Source organism: Muscardinus avellanarius (genome assembly GCF_963383645.1).
Source record: "Muscardinus avellanarius genome assembly, chromosome: 10".
Lineage (NCBI taxonomy): Eukaryota > Metazoa > Chordata > Mammalia > Rodentia > Gliridae > Muscardinus > Muscardinus avellanarius.
The window spans coordinates 56,255,975-56,280,107 of record NC_137796.1 but is presented as its reverse complement, the minus strand read 5'-3'; the positions used below and the strand labels follow the sequence as shown (position 1 = coordinate 56,280,107).

Sequence of the window (24,133 nt, the reverse complement as noted above, 5' to 3'; positions counted from 1 at the left end):
GGGATTATAAGCATGCGCCACGATGCCCAGCTAATTTTGTATAATTTATGAGTTAATTAGAGGCTGCTGCCCTCCCTAGACTGTAGGCTCCATGAAGGCAAATGAAGCCTGTCTTCTTTGCCTCGACATTCCGGGCCCTTAGTGAATAGTACTCTTTTTCAGCTTCCTGTCTCCAGTGCCAGCCCAGGAGACTGTGGCTGGAGGGGTAATGCCCGTCCACTGGGCAGGAAGCATTCTGCTTGGTGCTATAAAGGTCTGTTCTTCAACAGTCCCTGGCTGAGTGACCTCCAATGCTATACATGCTTGTGATACAGAAATCAATTAGCCACAGTCTCACCATCAACTAGTTCAAGAACAGTGGAGAGAACATGTTGACAGATCATTATGAAACAGTGTGGCTGATGCCTTGGTGGAAATAGGCCCAGGTGCCAGGCATGGTGGCACACGCTTGTAAATCTGGTACCTGGGGGGCTAAGACTGGAGGATCTGGGTTCAGGGCCAACCTCAGCTACTTAGTGAGGTCTTCTGCAACTTAATGAGACCCTGTTTCAAAAATAGAGAATAAGCCGGGCGTGGTGGCGCACGCTTGTAATCCCAGCATTCAGGAGGCTGAGACCCGTAGGATCGCAGTTCACAGACAGCCTCAGCTACTTAGTGAGGCCCTCTGCAACTCAGTGAGACCCGGTTTCAAAATAAAGAATAAAAATAGGGCAGGGGGTGTAGCTCGGAGGTCAAATGCCCCTGGGATCCATCCCCAGACCCGAAAAAAAAAAAAAGAAAAAAAGCCGGGCGTGGTGGCTCACGCTTGTAATCTCAGCGCTTGGGAGGCTGAGACAGGAGGATCACACAGGTTCGAAGCCAGCCTCAGCTACTTAGTGAGGCTCTCAGCAACTTAGACCCTGTTTCCAAAAAAAAAGCATAAAAATAGGTCTGGGAGTATAGCCCGGAGGTAGAAAGTCTCTGGGTTCCACCCCCAGTACCACACACACACACACACACACACACACACACACACAAATAGAGAATACAAAATTGGGCTGGGGGTGTAGCTTGAAGGAAGAATGCCCCTGGGTTCAATCCTTAACACCACAAAAAAAAAAAAAAAGAGGGAAGAAAGAAAAAAATAGGCCCAGGGTGTTACAAGTGTGCTGAGGAAGACTGAGGACCCTGCCTGGGTAAGAGGGGTCAGGGAGGTGGGCTGACTGCTGGAAGAGGAGTGTGCTGTGCTGAGGCTCAGAGGAAGAGGCAGCTGAGGGAGTCTGGGGGGAGCAGAAGGGGTTTGTAGATGGAGGATACAGCAAGAGCAAAGGGCCAGGGCCAGAGGCTAAGCTGTGCATGCCGAAAAACTGGACCTGAGTTCAGATTCCAACTCTACCACCTCATCTTTCCAAATCCCTGTAGACTCCAAGCCCCAGTTTCCTTAGCTGTAACCCTTTCTCTCCAGGCCACCCATGGTGAGGGATAAGTAGTAGAATAGGATGCATTGCTGGGGTTGGAGGGCAGGTGGGGTGAGCCCCACACTGGCCTCGGCCCCGGGCACTTTGTGCTCAACCCTGTCTTCTTTTGGGGACAGAAGGAGATTCTGCTGCATGTCCTGCACTACATTCACTACCTCCAGAAAAGCATCGATGTGGCCAAGGCGTTGCTCAGATTCCACACCAGCGATGGGGAAAGTGGAGCTGGGGGTAAGCAATTCAGTGGATGTTCTGGGTATCATCCTGGCCATTTGGTGTATTGTGTGACTTGGACAAGTCCAGCCCCTCCCTACCCCTCAGATCTCACAGTTTGCTGGAAGGGACATCAGAAACATTTGTAAGATGCTTTGGGAACTGAGCAGGCAGGCCTTGGGAGGTTGAGACATGAGGATCACAGGTCCAAGACCAGCCTCAGCCGTTTTCTTTTTCTTTTGTTTTTTGCAGTAGAGGGGATGGAACCCAGGGACATTCTACCTCCAAGCAACACCCCCGGCCCTGTTTTTAATTCTTTATTTTGAAACAGGGTCTCACTGAGTTGCAAAGGGCCTCACTAAGTAGCTGAGACTGGCTTTGAACCTGCACAATCCTCCTGTCTCAGCCTTCCAAATGCTGGGATTACAAGTGTGTACTACTACGCCCGGCTTTAGCCTCAGCAATTTAGCAAGACCTGTTTCAAAATAAAAAATAAAAGTGGAGCCAAGCTTTGTGGCGCATGCTTTTAATCCCAGCATTTGGGAGGCTGAGACAGGAGGATCATTTTTCGAAGACGGCCAGCAGCTCCTACTTGTGAGGCCCTTTGCAACACGGTGAGACCCTGTTTCAAAATAGATCTGGGAGTGTAGCCCGGAGGTAGAAGAGCTTCCAGGAACCCCAGTACCACCCCCCCAAAAAAATAGGGTTGGTGGTTTAGCTCAGAGGTAGAAGGGCTTCCAGGAACCCCAGTACCACCACCCCCCCAAAAAAATAGGGTTGGTGGTGTAGCTCAGAGGTAGAATGTTTCTGGGTTCAATCCTCAGTAACAATAAATAAATAGGGGTATAGCTCAGCAAAACAATGTCCCTGTGTTCAGTCCTTGATACTTTAAAGAAAGGGGATACAGCCAGGCGTGGTGGTGCACACTTATAATCCCAGCATTAGGGAGGCTGAGACTGGAGGATCATGGTTCACTGACAGCCTCATCTACTTAGTGAAGCCCTCTGTAACTTAGTGAGATCATATTTCAAAATAAAGAATAAAAAATAGGGATGGGAGTGTAGCTCAGAGGTAGAATGCCCCTGGGTTCCATCCCCAGACCCGCAAAAAAGAAAGGAAAGAAAGGAAGAAAGACAGACAGACAGACAGACACAAAAAAATTATTGTTACTCTGAGTTCAGTTCCCTCTACCAGAAAAAGGGGAGCAGGCTGGGGATATAGCTCAGTGGTAGTGCACCCCTGGATTCAATCCCCAGTACCATAAAAAGCTGCCGATGTAGAGGAGGGGGTCTTCGAGGTCAGGAGGAGAAGGGGGACCCTCCCAGCCTGGAGTGTGAGCAAGGGTGTGGGCATGAGGAGACACATGTGGAATGTTTGGGGACAGGCAGGTGGTGGGCGTGATTGGAGGGACCATGTAGCACCACCGTGATGATGACACGTGCAGGCTCCTGAGCTGGGTCCTGACTCAGATGCTTTTTTTGTACTGGAAATCAAACTCAGGCCATTCTACCACTGAGCTACATCCCCAGCCTTTGTCATTTCTTTATTTTGAAAGAAGGTCTTGCTGAGCTGGCCTCAAACCTGCAATCCTCCTGTTTTAGCCTCCCAAGTACTGGGATTACAGGTGTGTGCCAACTGCGCCTGACTTCATTTGCATCTTTTTTGTGTGTGTGTGTGTGTGGAACTTGTGTTTGGACCCAGGAACATTCTACTCTGAGCTATATCCCCAGCCCTATTTTACTTTTTTTTTTTTTTTGCATTACTGGGGTTGGAACCCAGGGGCATTATACCTCCAAGCTCCACCCCCAGCCTTTTTTTTTTTTATTCTTTATTTTGAAACAGGGTCTCACTGAGTTGCAAAGGGCCTCAGTAAGTAGCTGAGGCTGTCTGTGAACCTCAATCCTCCTGTCTCTACCTCCCAAGCGCTGGAATTACCGGCATATGCCACCACACCCGGCTCTGGTTGCATCTTCATGATCTTAACCTCTGCTCTTCAGTTCCATCATCTGCAAAACGAGACTCGGCACTTGGCCTCTGTGCTCGTCATGGAGATTAAATGTGTTCATGCTGCCGGGCATGGTGGTGCACACTTGTAATCCCCGCCACACTTGGGAGGCAAAAACAGGAGGATCGCGTGGGTTTGAAGCCAGCTGTGCTGGTTTAAGAGACCCTGTTTCCAAATAAAAAAGTATAAAAATAGGTACTGAGAGTGTAACCCGGAGGTAGAAGGGTTTCCAGAAACCCCAGTACCACCAAAAAAAAAAAAAAAAAAAATTGTGTTCATGCATATGAAGAACAGCTTAGCACCTGGAGCATGCAACCACCCCATGCTGTGCTGGACACATCCAGGCTGTTGTTGCTGGAGTGTAAAATCCTTGGGCGGGTTGGCAAGAAATGAGGCTGGAGGGGAAGGACAGCAGGGATTCAGTCCTGAAGGGCTTTGGATACATGGCTACAGAGGGAAATGAAGATAAGAATCTAGCTGAGTGCAATGGTGGCTCCTGGCTGTGGAACTGAGAAGTCTATTCTCCTCCTTGACCTCAGTTTCCACATTTGTAGAGTAACCGGGGCCCTGTCCCACTCTAGGTTTGGGAAGCACTGTGTGGAAGGAGTGTGATATGCCAGGAAGAGGACAGGGCACCTGACCTGTCTCCTTCTCCATCCCACCAGGGCTGGGCAGGCGGAGACACTCCACCCCTTCCAGTTCCCCGTACTCCCGGAATCCTCGTCTCTGGAGGGCCTGCCGGAAGCCTCGCAAGAAGAAGCTGAGCCGAGCGGCAGGTACAGGCTGTCAGTGGAGGCAGAACTAGAAGCAGGAGTCAGCTGGGTGTGGGGGTACATGCTTGTAATCCCAGTCCAGTACTGGAGGCTGAGACAGGAGGATCGTGGCTCAAGGACAGCCTAGGCTGCTTAGTGAGGTCCTTTACAACTTAGTGAGACCTCGTATCCAAATAGAGAATAAAAAATAGGGCTGGGGGTGTAGCTCAGAGGTAGAATGCCCCTGTATTCAATCCCCAATACTGCAAAAAAAAAAAAAAAAAAAAAAACAGACATGGTGGCTCACACTTGTAATCCCAGCATTTGGAAGGCTGAGACAGGAAGATTGAGGTTCAAAGATTGAGGCCCTTTGCAATTCAGTGATACCTTGTTTCAAAATAAAGAAAAAAAATATATATACAGCTGGAGGTGTAGCTCGGAGGTATAATGTCCCTGGGTTCCATCCCCAGTACCATAAAAATAATAAAATAAAGCTGGGCGTGGTGGCGCACGCTTGTAATCCCCACGCTTGGGAGGCAGAGACAGGAGGATCGCTCTTGTTCGGAGCCAGCCTTGCTGTCTTAAGAGACTGTTTCCACATAAAAATGTTAAAAAATAGGTCTGGGAGTGTATCCCGGAGGTAGAAGGGCTTCCAGGAACCCCAGTACCACCAAGAGTAATAATAATAATAATAATAATAATAATAATAAATATAAATATAAAATAAAAATAAAAAAGAATAAAAAATAAGGCTAGGGGTGTAGCTTGGAGGTAGAATGCTCCTGGGTTCCATCTCCAGTACCACAAAAAAAAAAAAAAAAAAGAAGAAGAAGAAAACGATGAAGCAGGGCTTCTCCAGAGATGCCATTGTCTGGGGGCCTACTCAGCCATTTGTGCCAGGGTGCAACTCCTAAGACCTCCTAGATGTAGCTTGGTGGCCCTGGCTAGCAGTCTCTCTCTTACTTCCTAGTTAGGAAATATAGACCTGCCACAGAGTGGGCCCAAGCAGAACCTATGTGAGAGGCAGTGCTCAAGCCAAGGAATGGGAGCTGTTGCTGACTTATTGTCCTTGTACTTAGTGATTATATCTGGGCCAGGACCCAGGGAGTGTTGGGTGGCAGATCCAAGTATGAGAGTCAAGAGTGCGGGGTTCAGCCCCAGCCTCACTGCTGACTCACTTCACTTCCCCTCTGTTGGCCTCAGTTTCCACATCTTTAAAATGGGAGTTGGACCTGATCAGTGATCTCTAGTCCTGGCTGCACATCTGAATCACCTGGAGTGCTTAAAAAATGCCTATGTCAGACAGGCATGGCAGCACACACCTGTAATCCCACTACTTGGGAGGCTGAGACAGGAGGACACAGGTTCCAGGACAGCCTCAACAAGTAGTGAGAGTTTCACCATCAGCCTAGTGAAACCCTGTTTCAGAATAAAAATAAAATAGGGCTGGGGGTGTAGTTTGGAGATAGACTGCCCCTGAACTCAATCCCCAGTACCACACACACAAATAAAAGGGCTAGTGGTGTAGGTCAGGGATATAATGTCTCTTGGTTCAATCCCCAGTACCAAAAATAAAATAAAATACAATAAGCCAGGTATGGTGGCGTGCACCTGTAATTTCAGTATTTGGGAGTCTGAGACAGGAGGATCACGGTTCACGGACAGCATCAGCTACTTAGTGAGGCCCTTTGCAACTCAGTGAGACCCTGTTTCAAAACAAAGAATAAAAAACAGGACTAGAAGCCGAGCATGGTGGCACACGCTTGTAATCCCAACATTGGGAGGCTGAGACCAAAGGATCCTGGTTCGCAGTGGACAGCCTCAGTTACTTAGTGAGGCTCTCCGCAACTTAGTGAGACCCTGTTTCAAAATAAAGAATAAAAAAAAAAATAGGGCAAGGGGTGTAGCTTGGAGGTCAAATGCCCCTGGGTTCCATCCTGGGACCCACACACACAAAAAATAGGACTGGGGGTGTAGCTCAGAGGTAGAATGCCCCTGGGTTCCATCCCCAGTACCACAACAAATAAATAAACAAATAAATAAATAAAGTAGGGCTGGGGATATAGCTGAGAGGTAGAATGACCCTGTGTTTCATCTCCATATACAAAAGAAATCCTGAAGCCGGACATGGTGGCACATGCTTGTATCCCCAGCATTCAGGAGGCGGAGACTGGAGGATCGCAGTTCACAGACAGCCTCAGCTACTTAGCAAGGCCCTTCACAACTCAGTGAGAACCTGTTTCAACAAATAAAAAGACTAAAAAGAAAAAAATAGAGAGCCGGGCATGGTGATGTACGCTTGTAATCCCAGCATTTGGGAGGCTGAGACAGGAGGATCATGGTTTGCAGACAGCCTTAGCTACTTAGTGAGGCCCTTTGCAACTCAGTAAGATCCTGTTTCAAAATAAAGAATAAAAAAAAATAGGACTGGGAGTGTATCTTGGAGGTAAAATGCCCCTGGGTTCCATCCCCAGTACCACAAAAACAAACAAACAAACAAACAAATAAATAAATAAATAAATAAATAAATAAATAAGGCTGGAGATGTAGCTCAGAGGTACAATGCCCCTGGGTTTCATCCCCAGTGACACAAAAGAAAAAAAAATCCTATGTCTGTGCCTCACACACCGAAATGTGGATGTCATTGGTCTGAGGGAAAACCAGCTGTGTATCACTTTTTTTTTTCAGTACTGAGAATAGAACCCAGGGGCATTCTACCTCTGAGCCCCACCCCAGCCCTATTTTTCTTTCTTTCTTTCTTTCTTTCTTTCTTTCTTTCTTTCTTTCTTTCTTTCTTTCTTTCTTTCTTTTGTTCTTTATTTATTTTTTATTTTTGGTGGTACTGGGGGTGGAACCCAGAGGCTTTCTACCTCCAGGCTATACTCCCAGACCTATTTTCTATTTTATTTGGAAACAGGGTCTCACTAAGTTGCTGAGAGCCTCACTAAGTAGCTGAGGCTGGCTTCGAACCTGTGCGATCCTCCTGTCTCAGCCTCCCAAGCGCAGGGATTACAAGTGTACACCACCATGCCCGGCTTATTCTTTATTTCAAAACAAGGTCTCACTGAGTTGTAAGGGCCTCACTAAGTAGCTGAGGCTGTCCTTGAACTGGAATCCTACTGTCTCAGTCTCCCACATTCTGGGATTACAAGTGTGGGCCACCACACCCAGTTTGCATAACATTTTTTAGTGCTTGAAGGTGTATGGGCAGGGTTTAGGCTAAATGACACTTTCCTGAGAGTCTGGGCAGGCCTAGAAGGCCTGGTTGAGTGACAGGCCAGCAAAACTTTGAAACAGGTGTCAATGCAGATCAAAAGAGCCCCACTGAGCCATATTCTAGGGAAAGTCAGGCAGACTCCTAGGGCCCTCTGACACCCTCTCTTCTCTCTCAGAACGGCAGACCGGGACCCAGAAGCCTCGCCGCTCTCTGGCCCTAGACAAGCCTGAGAAACTGTTGACCACATCCCCAGACAAGAAACAAGGAAACATGGGGAGGATCCCTACACCCCCAAGATGCCCCAACCCTTGTGGCAACCCCAGGGCTGCACTGGCTTCATCTCAAGGTGATGGAGAAGGAGGAAGGTCCCAGCTGACATTGTTGGATATGGCCAAGAACATCATCTTCAGTGGCATCGAAAGTGGGTCTCTTTCCTTACTATGAATGTGTGTGTGTGTGTGTGTGTGTGTGTGTGTGTGTTTATGCATGCGTGTGTGTCTGAGGATTAAGCACAGGGACATTCTACTTCCAAGCTACACCCCTAGTCCTATTTTATTTTAATATATATAAATAATTTTTTTTTGTGTGTGTGGGTCTGGGGATAGAACCCAGGGGCATTCAACCTCTGAGCTGCACTCCCTGCCCTATTTTTTATTCTTTTTTTTTTTTTTACAGTGTGTGTGTGTGTGTGTGTGTGTGTGTGTTACTGGGGGTGGAACCCAGGGGCTTTTCTACCTCTGGGCTATACTCCCAGACCTATTTTATAGTTTATTTGGAAACAGGGTCTCACTAAGTTGCTGAGAGCCTCACTAAGTAGCTGAGGCTGGCTTCGAACCTGCCGATCCTCCTGTCTCAGCCTCTCAAGTGCTGTGATTACAAGCGTGCATCACCACACCTGGCCTTTATTCTTTATTTTGAAACCAGGTCTCACTAGGTTGCAGAGGGCCTCAGTAAGTAGCTGAAGCTGTTCTCTAACCGCGATCCTTCGCTCTTAGCCTCCCGCTATTTTATTCTATTTTATTTTATTTTGCAGGTTTGGGGATGAAACCCAGGAGCATTCAATCTCCAAGCTACATCCTCTGCCCTATTTTTTATTCTTTTTTTTGAAACAGGGTCTCACTAAGTTACAAAGTGCCTCACTAAGTAGCTGAGGCTGTCTGCAAACCATGATCTGCAAGTCTCAGCCTCCCAAATGCTGGGATTACAAGAGTGCACCACCACGCGCGGCTCTATTTTATTTCTTATTTGGAAACAGGGTCTCGCTAAATTGCTGGGGCTGTCCTCAAACCTTTAATCCTCCTGGCTCAGCTTCCCAAGTACTGGGATTACAGGCATGTGCCACCAGGCCCGGCTCCTCCTCACCATGAATTCAATCTTTCATTTGCATGCTATTCTCCAGGTACTGACTGTGTCCAGACACATTGTGTGCAGGCTTCGGGTCACAGACTGGGGAAGGGCAGAGCCTCCCTATTCGGCTTCACTCAAGCAGCCAGAGTGTCTTTCACTGTACCAGTTGGGAAATGGGGTAACTGCATCCAGCAGAGAGTTAGGCAGAGAGATGGGGGCAGATAGTCCAGAACAATTCAGGATTTCTCCCAAGTATTGGGATTACAGGCATGTGCCACCATGCCCAGTTTTATTTTTTTGTTCTGAAACAGGGACTCGCTAAGTTGTGGAGGGCCTTACTAAATTGATGAGGCTGTCCTAAAACCTGTGATCCTCCTGTCTCAGCCTTCTGAGTACTGAGATTACAGATATGTGCCATCATGCTCGGTGTCCATAGGCTTAAATCTGAGTGCTTGAAACAAAGCTGGATGCTGTAAGCACTGTGTACTTTGCTATCACTTTTATCGTTACACTGAAGGATTCATCTTCATTACAGCTTCTGATAAGAATGTGGAATTTGCCTGCACAGTTGATGCTCAGTAGCTGTCAAAAGATGAATGGGGCTGGGCTTGGTGACACATGTTTGTAATCCCAGCATTTGGGAGGCTGAGACAGGAGGATCGCAGTTTGAGGATAGCTTCAGCTACTTAGTGGGGCCCTCTTCAATTAAATGAGATCCTGTTTCAAAATAAAGAATAAAAAATAGGGCTGGGGGTGTAGCTCAGAGGTAGAATGCCCCTGGGTTCCATCCCCAGTATCACAAAAGAAAAAAATAGTGAAGCTTAATAAACTTGGATGTGATTCGGGCACCCCAGCCTCACACAGACCCTGCAGTCTAAGGTTTTGGCTAGGATGGTAGAGTGGGCAGGTGGGTGACAGAATCCAGTACCTCTTGGGGTCCTGTGTCTGGGAGTGTGGAATCCAGCCCCGCCTGCAGGAGTGGTCATATGCTCTGCTCCCCAGGCTGCTGTTGTACAAATCGTGTCCAGGATGCTGAGCCTGAGCCCATCTTCGAGGCCCAGAGAGAAGACGCGGGAATCTATTTCCTCAATGGGACACATCTCTGTCTCAAGTAAGGGAACCCAAGGGCACTAGTGTCAGGCTGAGGTGTTCAGCCTGGTCCGGTCAAGACATTGTGAGAAACCAGGCTGGGTCTCACACTTGGCCGCTGCCCTCGAGCACCGCGCGGGGCCTCACTTTGTGCCAGCTGTGGAGAGCTTTTAGGAAAGCCTGACTCCTGGTCTTTGGATGGCAGCGCAGCCTCCCCACTCGTCTCTCTGCCTTCTGTCTTCCCATTCTAGCCCATCTGCATTTTTCTGAGTGCTTTTCTAAGAAACCTTGACAATGTCAGTCAGAGCCCAAATATTTTAGTTACATTGAACACATTCTGTGACCAATTCTGGCTGATCTCTCCAGGTCAGTCCTCTGTCCTTCACTCCCGCATCTTACACTTAATAACATAAAAAATTCACCAGTCTCTGCATGAGCCAAGACCTGGACCCTCTGAGCTCTTTTTTTTTTTTTTTGTACTGGGGATTAAACCCAGGGGCATTCTACCTCAGAGCTACACCCTCAGCCCTATTTTTTATTCTTTATTTTGAAACAGGGTCTCACTGAGTTGGAAAGGGCCTCACTAAGTAGCTGAGGTTGACTGTAAACCTGTGATCCTCCTGTCTCAGCCTCCCGAATGCTGGGATTATAAGCGTGCACCACCACGCCTAGCTCCCTCTGAGCTCTTGACTCTGGCCCCCTTCCTGGAAAGCCTGCTCCCCTGACACGCCTGGACAACTGCCCCTCCTGAGCTCACCAGGGTCCTCCCTCCCTGCCTGCTCCACCCCTCACATCCTTCTCCAAGCCTCTCAACCATAGCACCTTCTCTGTGGCCATCGTCTTCTTACCAAGTCCTCACAAGTCTTGAAGCTCCTTGAGGGCTCAGCTGAGTAAGATCTCCAGGGCCAGCACATAACTGGCCACATGAGACAGTGGGAGTACCACACAACAGTCCCCAGCCCAGGGCTCTGTGACTGCCTTTTGATTCTATCTCTTGCAGGCAGAATCTGGTCGACAATTCCAGCGAGGAAGTGGACAAGAAGGCCCCAGACACTGACCCTTGGCTTCCTGTCTGCACCCCAGAGGGTAGCCCCCAAGGTAAATGAAGCTGTCTCTCCTCCTTGTAGACTGTGCACCTTTCTATACCTTCCTTCAAAGGATTTCCATAGAAGGAGAAAGCATGAAAGAGGATGGGGATCTGCTAAACAAGTGGATGGCAAACACACTGCGCCTGCTGTTACTGCCAGTGCAGACATTGCTAATCCAGCATCAGTGTTTCCCTTGAGTCCAGACACTGTATGTATATGTACATAAAGCCAGGCATGGTAGCACATGCTTGCAATCTCAGTACTTGGAATGCTGAAACAGGAGGATCACAGGTTCCTAGCCAGCTCAGGAACTTAGTGAAACCCTGTTTAAAGATAATAAAGTTGAGCCGGGCGTGGTGGCACACGCTTGTAATCCCCGCACTTGAGAGGCTGAGACAGGAGGATCACAGGTTCGAAGCCAGCCTCAGCTACTTAGTGAGACCCTGTTTCCAAATAAACTATAAAATAGGTCTGGGGGTATAGCCCGGAAGTAGAAAACCCCTGGGTTCCACCCCCAGTACCACAAAAAAAAAAAAAAAAAGATAGGCATGGTGGTGCATATCTATAATCCCAGGAGTTGAGAGTCTGAGATGGGAGAAGCACGAGTTTGAGATCAGTCTCAGCAGCTTAGCAAGACCCTGTTTCAAAATAAAGAGTAAAAAATAGGGCAGGGGGTGTAGCTTGGAAATCGAATGCCCCTGGTTCCATCCCCAGACCCGCCAAAAATAATAATAATAATAATAATAATAATAATAATAATAAATAATAATAATAATAATAATAATAATATACTACTGGGAAGTAGCTTGGAGGTAGAATGCCCCTGGGTTCAGTTTCCAATACGTATGTATGTATGTATGTATGTATGTATGTGTATGTGTATGTGAATGTGTTAGGATTGGACCTAGGGGCATTCTACCTTTGAGCTATATACTCCAAGCCTTTTTTATTTTGAAACAGGGTCTCACTAAGTTATTGCGGCTGGCCTCAAATCTACTCCTCCTGTCTCAGCCTTCCAAGTACTGGAATTACAGGTCTGCGCCACCATGCCCAGCTCTTAATCATCTTTTTTCCCCTTTCTTTCTTTCTTTCTTTCTTTCTTTCTTTCTTTCTTTCTCTCTCTCTCTCTCTCTCTCTCTCTCTCTCTCTTTCTTTCTTTCTTTCTTTCTTTCTTTCTTTCTTTGCGGTACTGTGGATGGAACCCAGGGGAATTCTACCTCCAAGCTACAGCCCCAGCCCTAGTTTTTAGTCTTTTTATTTTTGAAACAGGGTCTCACTGAATCGCAAAGGGCCTCACTAAGTAGCTGAGCCTGTCCACGAAATGCGAGCCTCCAGTCTCCGTCTCCCAAATGCGCCACCATGCCCAGGCCATCATCTTTATTACTACAGAACTGCAGGTGGCTACAATTCGTCTAATGGATCTGGCACATTATGGGTTTTTCCCTCTGCCATCCCTGATGTAATACCAGGCATCATGGCTCTTAATTTCTCCACAGAATTCCAAAGGAGAAGCTGACAGTGTCCGTGCTCTGGAGTCTGGGAGCAGCTCCCCAGAGCCATCTGCTATTGGGGGAAGGACAATCTGTGACCACACTGCTAAGCCCAGATTTCCTTTCCAGGTTCGCCACTGGGCTTGGGGCCTCTCCAGATCGATGCCTGGAGTGAGACAGGTCACCCAAGTGAGATCCTAGGACTCAGCCCTTCCCTCTTCAGCTCCCCAGGCAAACTGCTGCCCGATCAGATCTTGGAGGATGGCGCTGAGTATCTGACCCAAGGTGACCTTCCAGGCCCCCCCAGACACTTAGCTCATTCACAGAATTCAGGACACCCACCCAGGGCTCAGCCTGTGCCAGCCGAGGGGTCCCACCCAGCCCTGCAACGATCCCAGACCAGTGCAGGGGCTGCAGGGGCAGCCACAGGCCCTGTGGTAAGGGGACATCCTGCTCTGGGGCTGGACGGGTCCCATGCAGCTGACCTGTGAGCCGGACTTAGACAGGACATAGGGGACCCCAAAGGAGAGAGCCAGAGAAGGGGTCTGCGAGGTGAGTGAGATGCTGTGAGAACAGCACTTCTGCTTCAGCCAGCTCTGGTCTCCACAGCTCTCTTTGAAGAAGTGCTCTTAGAGCCGGAGTCTCCACCTTCTGCGCCTGAGGCACCCCAGGAGAAGGTAGGCACGGTCTTCTGGTCACCCATGTCCTCCTTGCTGCTCCACACGCTCACCCTGCCCCTGGGCTGGCCCTGGCCACCTCCACTGGTCCACGCACCCCTGCTTCTCCTCATCTTCCCAGGCTCTTCACCCTCAGAACACTCCCTGTCAACCACAACCTCTGTGAAGCAGGGATCTCACGGCCTCATTTTATAGATGAGGAATCTGAAACCAGAGTGACCCTGGGAGTCCTCAGCTGGAATAGAGACCACACCCTGGGCCAGCCTCCAGGAGGTCACTGTGAAGGGGAGGCAGCCCAGTTCCATTCCCTGACTGATCCTTTATCTAGTGCTGCCCCAGTGAGCAGTTGACTTGACAGCAGAAACAAGAATAGGTGCCATATCTGGGTGTGGTGGCGTATGCCTGTGATCCCAATACTTAGGAAACTGAGACAGGAGGATTGCAGGTTAAAAACCAGCCTCTGCAACTTAGTGAGACTCTGTTTCAAGATAAAGAATGAAAACTAGGGCTGAAGATGTAGCTTGGAGGTAGAATGCCCCTGGTTTCAATCACCAGTATTGCAACACACACACACACACACACACACACACACACACACACACACACACACATGCAAAGCAAAGCCAGCCTCAGCAACTTAGCAAGACCCTGTTTTTTTTGTTTTTGTTTTTGTTTTTTGGTTGTATTGGGGATGGAACCCAGAGGCTTTCTACTTCCAGGCTACACTCCCAGACCTATTTTATATTTTATTTGGAAACAGGGTCTCACTAAGTTGCTGAGAGCCTCATTAAGTAACTGAGGCTGGCTTTGAACCTGTGCGATCCTCCTGTCTCAGCCTCCCAAGCGCTGGGAATACAAGTGTGCCACCATGCCCAGCAAGACCTTGTTTTGAAATAAAAAATAAAATAGGCCTGGAGGTGTTGCTTGCAGGTAGAATGCCCCTGAATTCAATCCCTAGCACCACAAAGTATGTGTGTGTGTGTGTGTGTGTGTGTGTGTGTGTATACACACACACACACACACACACACACACACATATTTTTTTTAGTTTTTTTAATTTTTTATATTTGGTGGTACTGGGGATGGAACCCAGAGGCTTTCTACCTCCAGGCTACACTCCCAGACCTATTTTATATTTTATTTGGAAACAGGGTCTCACTAGATTGCTGAGAGCCTCACTAAATAACTGAGGCTGGCTTTGAACCTGTGCGATCCTCCTGTCTCAGCCTCCCAAGTACTAGGCTTACAAGCGTATGCCACCACGTCCATCTTAAATAATATTTTTAAAATAGTTGCCATAACCGGGTGTGGTGGTGCACACTTGTAATCTCAGCATTGGAGAGGCTAAGACAGGAAGATCACAAGTTCACAGCCAGCGTCAGCTACTTAGTGAGGCCCTTTGCAACTCAGTGAGACCCTGTTTCAAAATGAATAAAAATCGGGCTGGGGATGTAGCTCCGAGGTAGAATGGCCCTGGGTTCAATTGCCAGTAGCACAAAATAAAATAAAAATAGGTGCTATAGCAGAGCCCTTAGTAAGTGCTGGGTGCTATGTGAAATCCTGTCACCCTGAAGACCTGTATTGTGACCAATGTCTTCACTGTCTTATAGATGAAGTTAAGACTTGTCCAAAGCTTCACAGCTTCTAAGAATTGGTAAACTGATGAAACTGTGGGAAATGCCCCAAATAGGAGGCGACCTGGAGCCCTTCTAGCCATTCTCTCTCCCTCCCCCTCCCTCCCCCCCTCTCGGGTACTGGAGATGGAACCAGGGCATTCTACCTTTGAGCTACACCCCCATCCCTATTTTTTATTCTTTATTTTGAAACGGTCTCACTGAGTTACAAAGGGCCTCACTAAGTAGCTGAGGCTGTCTGCAAACCTCGATCCTCTGTTCTCAGCCTCCCTAATGCTGGGATTACCAGTGTGCACCACCATGCCTGGCTTCAGCCATTCTTTCTCTGTGAGAACATTTCTTGAATGTCCAAAGGGATGTGGCAACCCGAGGGTGTCTTTCCTCTGAGCTGCTTATAAGGCTCGTGATATCCTGGCAAATCTGAGTGGAGGATGACTTCTCCATCCCAGTCCTCTTTCTTCCTCCTCATGGCCTAGGATGAGCCCTCGGAGGCCTGTGAAGACGCCCCTGATGCTCAGGCCCTGTGCCAGTCCTCAGTCTCACTGGACCACTGCTACCTGTCCCTGAGTGAGAACAGCAAGGTGCCGTCCAGCTCCAGCTCCGAGGACACTGACGTGGAGTCCCTGTGGGAGCAGGATGAGGTAAGGGGACAGCCACCTGCCGCGCTGGGGGGGCACGTCCCGTCCTCGCTCACTCCCTGGCCTCGGTCACGCAGGCCAATCCCAAGGGCCTGCAGCCCTCCAGTGATGAGGAGGACGACTACACCTGGACCCCCACCCGGAGGGCCTCCACTCTGCCCACAACCGGGAGGAAGACCAGGAAGGGCCGGGCCAGCAGGGGCCCCCAGAAGCCAAAGGAGAGAGCCCCCTGCCTGATCCAGATGAAGAAGAAGTGTGTCAACGGTTTCATCATGTTCTGCAGGATGAATCGGAAGCAGTACATTCGGTGTGTGGGGGTCTTCAGGGGCCTGACCTTCACTGTCGCACCCCTAGACCATGTGACCCACCATTGCTGAGACTCACTCACCCTTTCCTGGGACCCACTAACCTGTCAGCAGCCACAGTCCCCGCCCCCACCCCATCCCTGGTCAGGCCTTCCAATTGCACGCAGTGAATCCCAGCTCACACTTCAGAGGGGTGGTGCTGCTTACCTTCGGCCTTCACTAGCGGCTGGCTCCAGGGCTGGAACATGCCCTCTGGAATCTTGGTCCCTCTCAGCTCCCCTCTCTTCTGGCTGCCTTCAATCTCCAGCGTGCTGGAGGCAGTTTCAGGCCAGGAGGTGCTGGCTCAAGTTCTATCTGCCACCCTACCAGCCCCTAGCAGGAGAAATCTCACTCATCCCTCCAGTTTCAAGTAAATGATCTTAGAGTCGACTATTTTGTGTATGCTTTTGGGGTTTGAACCCAGAGGCATTCTACCTCTGAGCTACTCCCCCATCCTTTATTTATTTATTTATTTATTTATTTATTTATTTATTTTTGGTGGTGGTACTGGGGTTCCTGGAAGCCCTTTTACCTCCGGGCTACACTCCCAGACCTATTTTTTATATATATATTTTTTAATTTGGAAACAGGGTCTCCTAAGCCAGCGCGGCTGGCTTCGAACCTGCGCGATCCTCCTGTCTCCGCCTCCCAAGCGCGGGGATTACAAGCGTGTGCCGCCACGCCCAGCTCCTTTATTTTTTAATTTGAAACAAGGTCCTGCTAAATTGCTGAGGATCCCTTTTTTTTTTCAGTACTAGGGATGTAATCCAAGGGCATTCTACCTCCAGGCTACATCCTCAGCCCTAGTTTGTATTCTTTTTTGGCGTGTGTGTGGGTCTGGGGATGGAACCCAGGGGCATTCGGCCTCCAAGCTACACACCCCCTGTCCTATTTTTTATTCTTTATTTTGAAACCGGGTCTCACTGAGTTGCAGAGGGCCTCACTAAATAGCTGAGGCTGTCTGCGAACCGCGATCCTCCGGTCTCAGCCTCCCAAATGCTGGGATTACAAGCGTGCGCCACCACGCCCGGCTATTCTTTATTTTTGAAACAGGGTCTCACTGATTTGCAAAGGACCTCACTCAGTAGCTGAGGCTGGCTGCAAAACGTGATCTTCCGGTCTCAGCCTCCTAAATGCTGGGATTACAAGCGTCCACCACCACACCTGGCCTGCTGAGGGTCTCTTTTTTATTTTTTGGTGGTGCTGGGGTTCCTGGAAACCCTTCTACCTCCGGGCTACACTCCCAGACCTGTTTTTTTAATATTATTATTTGGAAACAGGGTCTCTTAACCCAGTGAGGCTGGCTTTGAGCCAGCGTGATCCTCTTGTCTCCCCCTCCCAAGCATAAGGATCTCAAGCGTGGGCCACCACGCCCGGTGATATTTTATTTTATTTTATTTTATTTTATTTTATTTTATTTTTGCGGGTCTGTGGCTAGAACCCAGGGGCATTCAACCTCTGAGCTATACCCCCTGCCCTAACTTTTATTCTTTATTTTGAAACAGGGTCTTACTAAATTGCACAGGGCCTAAGTAGCTAAGGCTGTCTGTATACTGAGATCCTCGGTCTCAGCCTCCCCAATGCTGGAATTATAAGCATGTGCCACCATGCCCGTCTCTGAGGGTCTTTTTAAGTCCTGAGGCCAGCTGCAAACCTGCACTCCTCCTGTCTCCACCTCCCAACTTCTGAGATTACAAGCCTGTACTAGTATACCCAGCTCTTGGGGTCGACTTTGATAGATTAGGTGGCCAACCCTGAACCAGTCACTGCCAGACAGAGGCCAGGGGAGGGGGAGCCACAGTGGGGAGCAGCTGGCTCCTTCAGGGAGAGACCAGCTACTGGCCTGAGGAGGGCCTTGTGCGCTCAGCTGGCCTCCGCCCAAGCCAAGGTACTCTGCAGCCTCTCTTGACCTCTCCTCCTCCTTCTTCCCTCCCCAGAGCCTGTCCTGGGACTGCGTCCACAGCTGCCACCAAGGAGCTGGCCCAACTGTGGCGTGTGATGACAGAGCGGGAGCGGAAACCATACTGGTGAGAAGCCCCTGCCCAGCAGGGATGGGGGTGCCCTCCACCATCCTAACCCTCCTCTCCTCTTCCAAGCCTTAGGCCCATGGTGCTGGAAACAGGTTGGGCGTTTACTGGGCTGAGGGCTTTTATTTATTTTTTGCAGGTCTGGGGATGGAACCTAGGGGCATTCTACCTTTGAGCTACACCCCCGCCCTATTTTTCATTCTGTATTTTGAAACAGGGTCTCAATAAGTTGCAGAGTGCCACACTAAGTAGCTGAGGCTGTCCCTGAACCGCAAACCTCTGGTCTCAGCCTCCCAAATGCTGGGATCACAAGTGTGCGTCACCACGCCCGGTTGGGCTGAGGGATTTGTCACAAATGTTTGTGAAAGTTATGGGGTTAACAGAGGTAGAGAGGTGCCCTCTGGTAGATGGCCTCACTAAGGATTTGTACTTGCCTTCACCAACTGGAGTTTCTCAGAGCATGGTCTTAATTTTCTGTCCCTTGGCCTCAGTTCCTTCTCTGTATCCCCACCATCCCCTAAACCCTGCTTTCTCCAACACTCCTGAGGAGCTGCCATGTGCCAGATTGGGAAGTGGCCCCGGGACACTTCTGTGCACGTGGTTCCTAACATCCTCCTCAGAGGAGTGTGGGGCCCCAGAAGAGCCCCGGGCTAGACAGATACCAGGCCATAGAAGCCCAGAGGCTGGCTGAGGAGGCCTGCTCCTCAGCCCAGGCCTTGGTTATTGCTCAGGCCAGAGGGTTGGGGTGGGACATGGATGTCAGAGGAGAGGAACCCGGCCCATCCGGCCCTGTCTCCCCCAGCATCAAGGCCCGAAGATTCAGCCGCCTGCACAACCGCATCGTGAAGCAGGAAGACTCCAGCAGCGAGGATGAGGACTGGGACACCCCCAAGCCCTTCTACCAGCTGCTGGCTGAGAAGGCCCGAAGCTCCCTGGGCCGGCCTCCAGGCCGCCCTCTCAGCACCAGCCAGGGGGGCTCCCATGCCTCAGCCTCCCACAGTGTGTGACAGCAGGAGCCAGAGGCTGACCCCTCGCCCCGACACTCCCAGGGACTGGGGAGGAGGTGCCTTTATTGACCCTGAGCCTTTGCCCCTGGCCGCACGCTGCCTTTCTCAGAGCCCTCTCTGCCCCTCAGTTGTGAGGAGCCTTAGGGAGGGTGGAGGGGACCCAGGATGAAATTCTCAGAGACGTGGGTTAGCAGAGGCAGCTCTGCCCTTCTGCCCACAATCAAATGGATTCAGCCCATTCCCTCTCATTTACCTCTCCCTCCCCTGTTCTATTTATAGACTATTTATTGTTTTCAAAAAAATAAAGTGGAATCCTGTTCCCAGCAAGGGCAGGCTGTGCGGGCCCTGGGTCCCTGAGCCTAGTCCTCCCACCCAAACCTGGGGACCCTTAGGTCCTACTGAAAACCTGTTGTCCGCTTTGGGCAAACTGTTTGGAAGGAACCCATGCCCCTGGTGGTTCTACTGTCTGTTTATTTAATTGAAATAGAGGCATAACATGTCCTAGAAAAATAAAGATTTAGGATACAAACTAGACACAGGGGTCAGGGTTGCCCCAGGAGGAGGGACTCTTTGGTCTGGGGCTGGAGGTGGACATGAGGGCTTTAGTCCAGGGGAGCCAAGAGACCCTCCCCTCCCACACTTGGCCCCTTCAGCAGGAAGGCCCAGCAAAGGGAGGGTCTGTGGGTCTCTGGGCCCAGGACTTGGTCTTCCATTCTTGGACTCCAAGCAGTTCTAAGAATACTGGATATCAGTGGAGCTATTAATAGTGTGGGAGGGAGGGCAGGCGGGCTCGGGCTCTAGCGGTGAGAGATCCAACCGCCCGGCAGGGTCTTCAGCTCACTAGTACCAGGTGGAGGTGGGCAGAGCCCCTGATCCAGGACCCCTAAATCCTGTAACAAGGGGCTGTAACAGGTGTCCCATCCCAAGAGGGCCAGTCCCCTGGATAGGGGGCGAACAGGGCAAGTTCCCCTGGCACTGCCAAGAGGGATGTAGTGTGTAGGCCCTCGGGTTGCAGCAGCTGTGCTTCTGAGTGTGTCCTCCTGGGTCCTGTCCCTGCATCTTGAGCACCATTGTCAGGAGAGGGGATGTGGCTGTGCTGGTCACAGTTCCAAGGGCTCTTCCACCGGCACCGACTGTAGCTGGGTCAGGACCTTGGCCTCGGCTTCCAGCCCCTCATCAACCTCAGCCCCGGCAGTGGCCCCCAGGAGCAGCCCCTCAGGGTCGGGGTCCTGCAGCCTCAGCACTGTGTGGGGGGCCTGAGTCACCAGCCCCTTTTCTGCATCTAGCAGACCCTCCGCTCCGGCGCTTAGTTCCAGCCCTGCAGGCCAGACGGGCACCGCTGCAGGGGACAGCATCAGACCCTCAGGCGGGGGTGCTGGGAAACTGGGCAGGAGGCCAGCAGAGTCCGGGGAGAAGGGCAGGCTGGCTGCAGACGTGGCAACAGCAGGAGGTGGCGGCGGCTGCACAGAAAGTGTGCCCAGGGTGTGGGCCTCCGGGAGAGCAGGGCTGGGGGCCACTGGGAGGGCTCCTTCGGGCACAGAGATGGCGGTCTCTGGCTTCAGGGGCAGGGCCAGGCTGGGGGCTGGTGGCAGGACCTGGGAGACCAGCATGCTGGTGGGGAAGGTGGCAGTGAGAATGATCTTGCCCTGCTGCACGGCCACTCCTGTGACGATGGGGCTGCCAGACACAGGGTTGGCCAGGAGGAAGTTTCCTGTAGGGAGAGGAGACAGTCAGAGCCCAAAGTAGCTGGCGAGAACCGGGGTGAAGGTGAAGCTGCTGGAAGGCAGGCAAAGGGAGCAAGTCAGGCTGCAGCCAGTTTGTGGCTGGGGCCTTGGGGCACTAAGCCTGGCACATGGGGTACAGGGACACCCCCCTCCCACAGCTCCATCTGGGCCTTACAGAGGCAGAAGGGGATACCTGGGGCAGTGGCTGAAGGCAGCTGCAGGGCGGTCACACCCACCCCGGAGTTTATCAGGTGCACATTGGCAGGGCCCGCTGCAGCTGCCACCTTCACGGGGCTGCCAGGTCCAGCTGCCAACAGCTGCAGTGGCCCCACAGCCTGGGGCAGGGTCACCACCTGGGAGGTGGGCACCACCTGGGGGAGGTTCAGCAGTGGGGAGGTGGGGCCCAGACTGGCGGGATAGCCAGGGGGAGGGGAGAGTGGCACCACCTGGGGAGCAGCCATAGTGGACACAGGTCCTGGGGGCAGAGGGAAGGACGTGGCCGGTGCGGGTCCAGGCACCACCTGGGGCAGGGGTCCTGGGGCTTCTTCTCGGGCAGGCCCTGAAGCAGCCACCTGGGCCCCTTTGGCGTCAGGGGCTTCTGGCTGAGCCTCCTCCAGCCGGACCTCCCCCGTCTGTGGGTCCAAGACCAGGGAGGTCTTGGGCTCGCTGCCCCGCTGGGGGCTGGCCTGTGGAGGAGGGACACTGCTCCCGCCTGTGAGCAGCAGGGGCCCCAGGCTGGAGGCCTCGCCCAGGGCCAGGCTGTTGATGATGACAGGGCTGCCATTGAGAAGCACGGCTGGGGAGCTGCTGGCTGCCAAGAAGCTCCCGTTCACCAGGATGGAGGAGGAGGCCGCAGGGCCCTGCGTGGGAGGAGTGGCCCCTGCCAGGAATATGGGGCTCTGGCTGGGGGCCTCTGTGGCCATAGGGGCCACCCCCCTCTCCAGGTCCTCAGGACTTCGGCTGGACTCATCCTCAGTCGTGGGGTTCCCATCAGACTCGCTAGTGGGAGAAAAGGTCGTTAAGTCTGGCTCCTGAAGACCCAGGAGCAGAGGCTGACCACACAGCCTCCCCACGCGCCCCGTCCCGAGCTTTTGTGGACTATTTCAGGGGTCGTAAAAAGAACCCCAAGGCGCCCTGCAGGTTCTGCGAGGGCTGACACTGCCAAAGCGGAGGGCGGGCAGAGGCCCTGCTCCCCCTCGCCCCTGGCCGCGCAAGCGAGTGGCCTGGAGAGCCAGCGCGAGTAGAGCCGGCGGGAGCCTGCTCAGTTCCCCAGTCTTTCCCCAGAGGCGTCGGCGCAGGGAGCAGGGGCCAGGCGCGCAGGGTGGGAGGGGAAGGGCTTGGGTTACAGGGAAACCGGAGCCGGGGACGGTTCACGTTTCACAACAAAGACAGGCGACGACCACGCCGTGCAGGCTCCGAGGGGGCGTGGGGGTGGGGAGGAGTGCGGCCCGGGGTGGGCGAGGGCCCTCCCCCTCCGGCCCCCACGTTCTCACTGCCCACTCCCCAGCTCTGATCCCCAGCACGGCGGGGTCTGGAGCCCAGGGCGCAGCGCGGGAGGAGGGCGGGTGTGCCCCGCGCGCGTGCCTGCGCCGCCCTCGCTCGGCGGGGTCTCGCGGACGCCCAGGGCGTGAGCGGCGGCCCCGGGCCCTCACCTCTTGCAGGGGGCGCCGCCGCCGGCCCCGGTGCGGTCGCGCTGCCGCCGGTTCTTGAACCAGTTGCTGACCTGCGTGAGCGAGAGGCCGGTGAGCGCGGCCAGGCGGCGCTTCTCGTCGGGCGTGGGGTAGCGGTTGCCGCGGTAGCAGGCCTTGAGCGCGGCGCGGGAGCGCTCCTTGAAGCAGTACACGGTCTCCTCGCCGTCCCAGATGGTCTTGGGCAGCGGGAACTTCTTGCGCAGCCGGTACTTGTCCACGGCGCCCAGCGCGCGGCCGCGGGCCCGCTCGGCCTCGCGGTAGCGCGCGCGCAGGTAGAGGTCCTGCAGGAAGGCGTGGTGCGCGGCGGGGAAGGGCCGGCTCTCCAGCAGCCGGTACAGCTCGGCGTACTCGCCGCGCTGGAAGGCCACCAGCGCCCGCGCGCGCAGCACCGGGTCGCTGCCACGTAGGCGCTCGGCGGGCGGCAGCGCGCCCAGGAAGCGGCCCAGGCGGCCGGCGTGGCCCGCCTGCAGCAGCGCCTCGCACACGCACGCCACCTGCTCGGCCGAGAAGCGGAGGCCCGCGGGCGGCGCGGCGGCGGCCTGGGAGGGCGGCCCGGGCGCGCCCGGCTCCTCCGCCGCGCCGCCCGCCCCGGCCCCGGCCGCGGCCCCGGCGCCCGCCGCCGCCGCCTCGCCCTCCGCCGCCTGCAGCGTGTGCAGGAGCTGGCGCGCCTCCTCCTCCTCCTCCTCCTCGGCCGCCGCCGCCGCCGCCGCCTCCCCCCCGGCCGCCGGCCCCGCGCTCGGCTCGGCAGGCAAGGTAGCCATGTTTTGCAACTTTGGGAAGTTCCTCCCCCCTTCTCCTCCTCCCTCGGGCTCCGCCAGCCCCCCTCGCCCGCCCGCCCCCCTCTCGGCCCCCCTCGCGCTTCCCCGGATCCTCGACCCCCGCCCCGGCGCGGGACCCAGATCTGCACTCGGGCCCCGGTCTGTGTGTCGGTCCCCTCCCGCCTGCCCGGGATCCTCTCTTTGTTTTCCCTCCGCCTCTGGCCGCGCTTTCTGCCTCCCCCCGCGTGTGCCTCTCGCTCAGGGCCTCAGTTTCCCCATCGGGAAAACGGAGAAGGTAACGGGCCGTCCAGGAAAGCTAAGGGCGCGAAGCCACCTCCGCCCCAAGACTGAGCTCCCGCACGCCTCCGTCCCCACGGCCCTCTGGAGGCCCCCCCACTCCCCTTCGCGCCCCGCGCTCCGCCCCTCGGAATTCCCGGCTCCGCAGGGGGCGGGTCTGGCCGGGAGGAGGGGCGGGGGAGGCCGGCTAGAAAGTTTGCAGCAACTTTTCTGGAGCGGCGTCCTGAGAGCGGATGCGCGTGGCCTGCGCAGGCGCGGTGGAAGGAGGGCGGCCGTGCACGCTGCCGGCCCAGCCCCCTTCTTCTCGAAGCTTGGGTGGCACAGCTGGGCCACAGCTGGGCAGGGGGCGGTGCCCCCAGTGGGCAGCCCCCCTTCTTATTGGACAGGTGCCGAAGCCCAGCCCCCAATATTGCCTCCCCCTCCCCTGATTCGTTCATCTTGCGTCCCGCTAGCTCTCCTCCAATCCATTGGCCACCCCTACTCGTCTCCTGATTGGCCCACTGGGCAGCCTCCTCTCCACAAAGCTCACAGAGCCACACAGCGGAGTCCAGAGCTTCAGCCAGGCGAGAGGGCTTTTTATTTCTGAGGGGTGGGGGTGGGGGTCCTAGGTGGGGACAGACAATAAATACCGAGGAATGTCGAGTCTCAGTGCATCCAAAACGTGGATTAGGGTGCTGGGGT

The 24,133-nt window shown here is 53.3% G+C and overlaps 2 protein-coding genes across 2 annotated transcripts in view; one reads left to right on the top strand and one right to left on the bottom strand.

Annotated features, from left to right (window-relative positions):
* The window catches only part of MEIOSIN (meiosis initiator), a gene marked incomplete at both ends in the record, with an annotated part of 34,343 nt that extends 15,361 nt beyond the window's left edge, over positions 1-18,982 (top strand). The window contains 11 exons of the mRNA XM_080703615.1: positions 1,574-1,685; positions 4,338-4,448; positions 7,817-8,062; positions 9,991-10,099; positions 11,078-11,175; positions 12,785-12,940; positions 13,265-13,332; positions 15,443-15,607; positions 15,682-15,911; positions 17,886-17,975; positions 18,778-18,982. Coding sequence (XP_080559741.1) covers positions 1,574-1,685; positions 4,338-4,448; positions 7,817-8,062; positions 9,991-10,099; positions 11,078-11,175; positions 12,785-12,940; positions 13,265-13,332; positions 15,443-15,607; positions 15,682-15,911; positions 17,886-17,975; positions 18,778-18,982 — 1,590 coding nt within the window. The remainder of the gene's footprint in view (positions 1-1,573; positions 1,686-4,337; positions 4,449-7,816; positions 8,063-9,990; positions 10,100-11,077; positions 11,176-12,784; positions 12,941-13,264; positions 13,333-15,442; positions 15,608-15,681; positions 15,912-17,885; positions 17,976-18,777) is intronic.
* A 1,100-nt stretch (positions 18,983-20,082) lies between these two features.
* Positions 20,083-23,158, bottom strand: SIX5 (SIX homeobox 5; the record flags this gene model as incomplete). Its single annotated transcript, XM_080703202.1, has 3 exons — positions 20,083-20,693; positions 20,900-21,705; positions 22,359-23,158. The coding sequence occupies 3 exons, from the start codon at positions 23,156-23,158 to the stop codon at positions 20,083-20,085; spliced, it is 2,217 nt and encodes a 738-aa protein (XP_080559328.1).
* Positions 23,159-24,133: the final 975 nt, after the last annotated feature.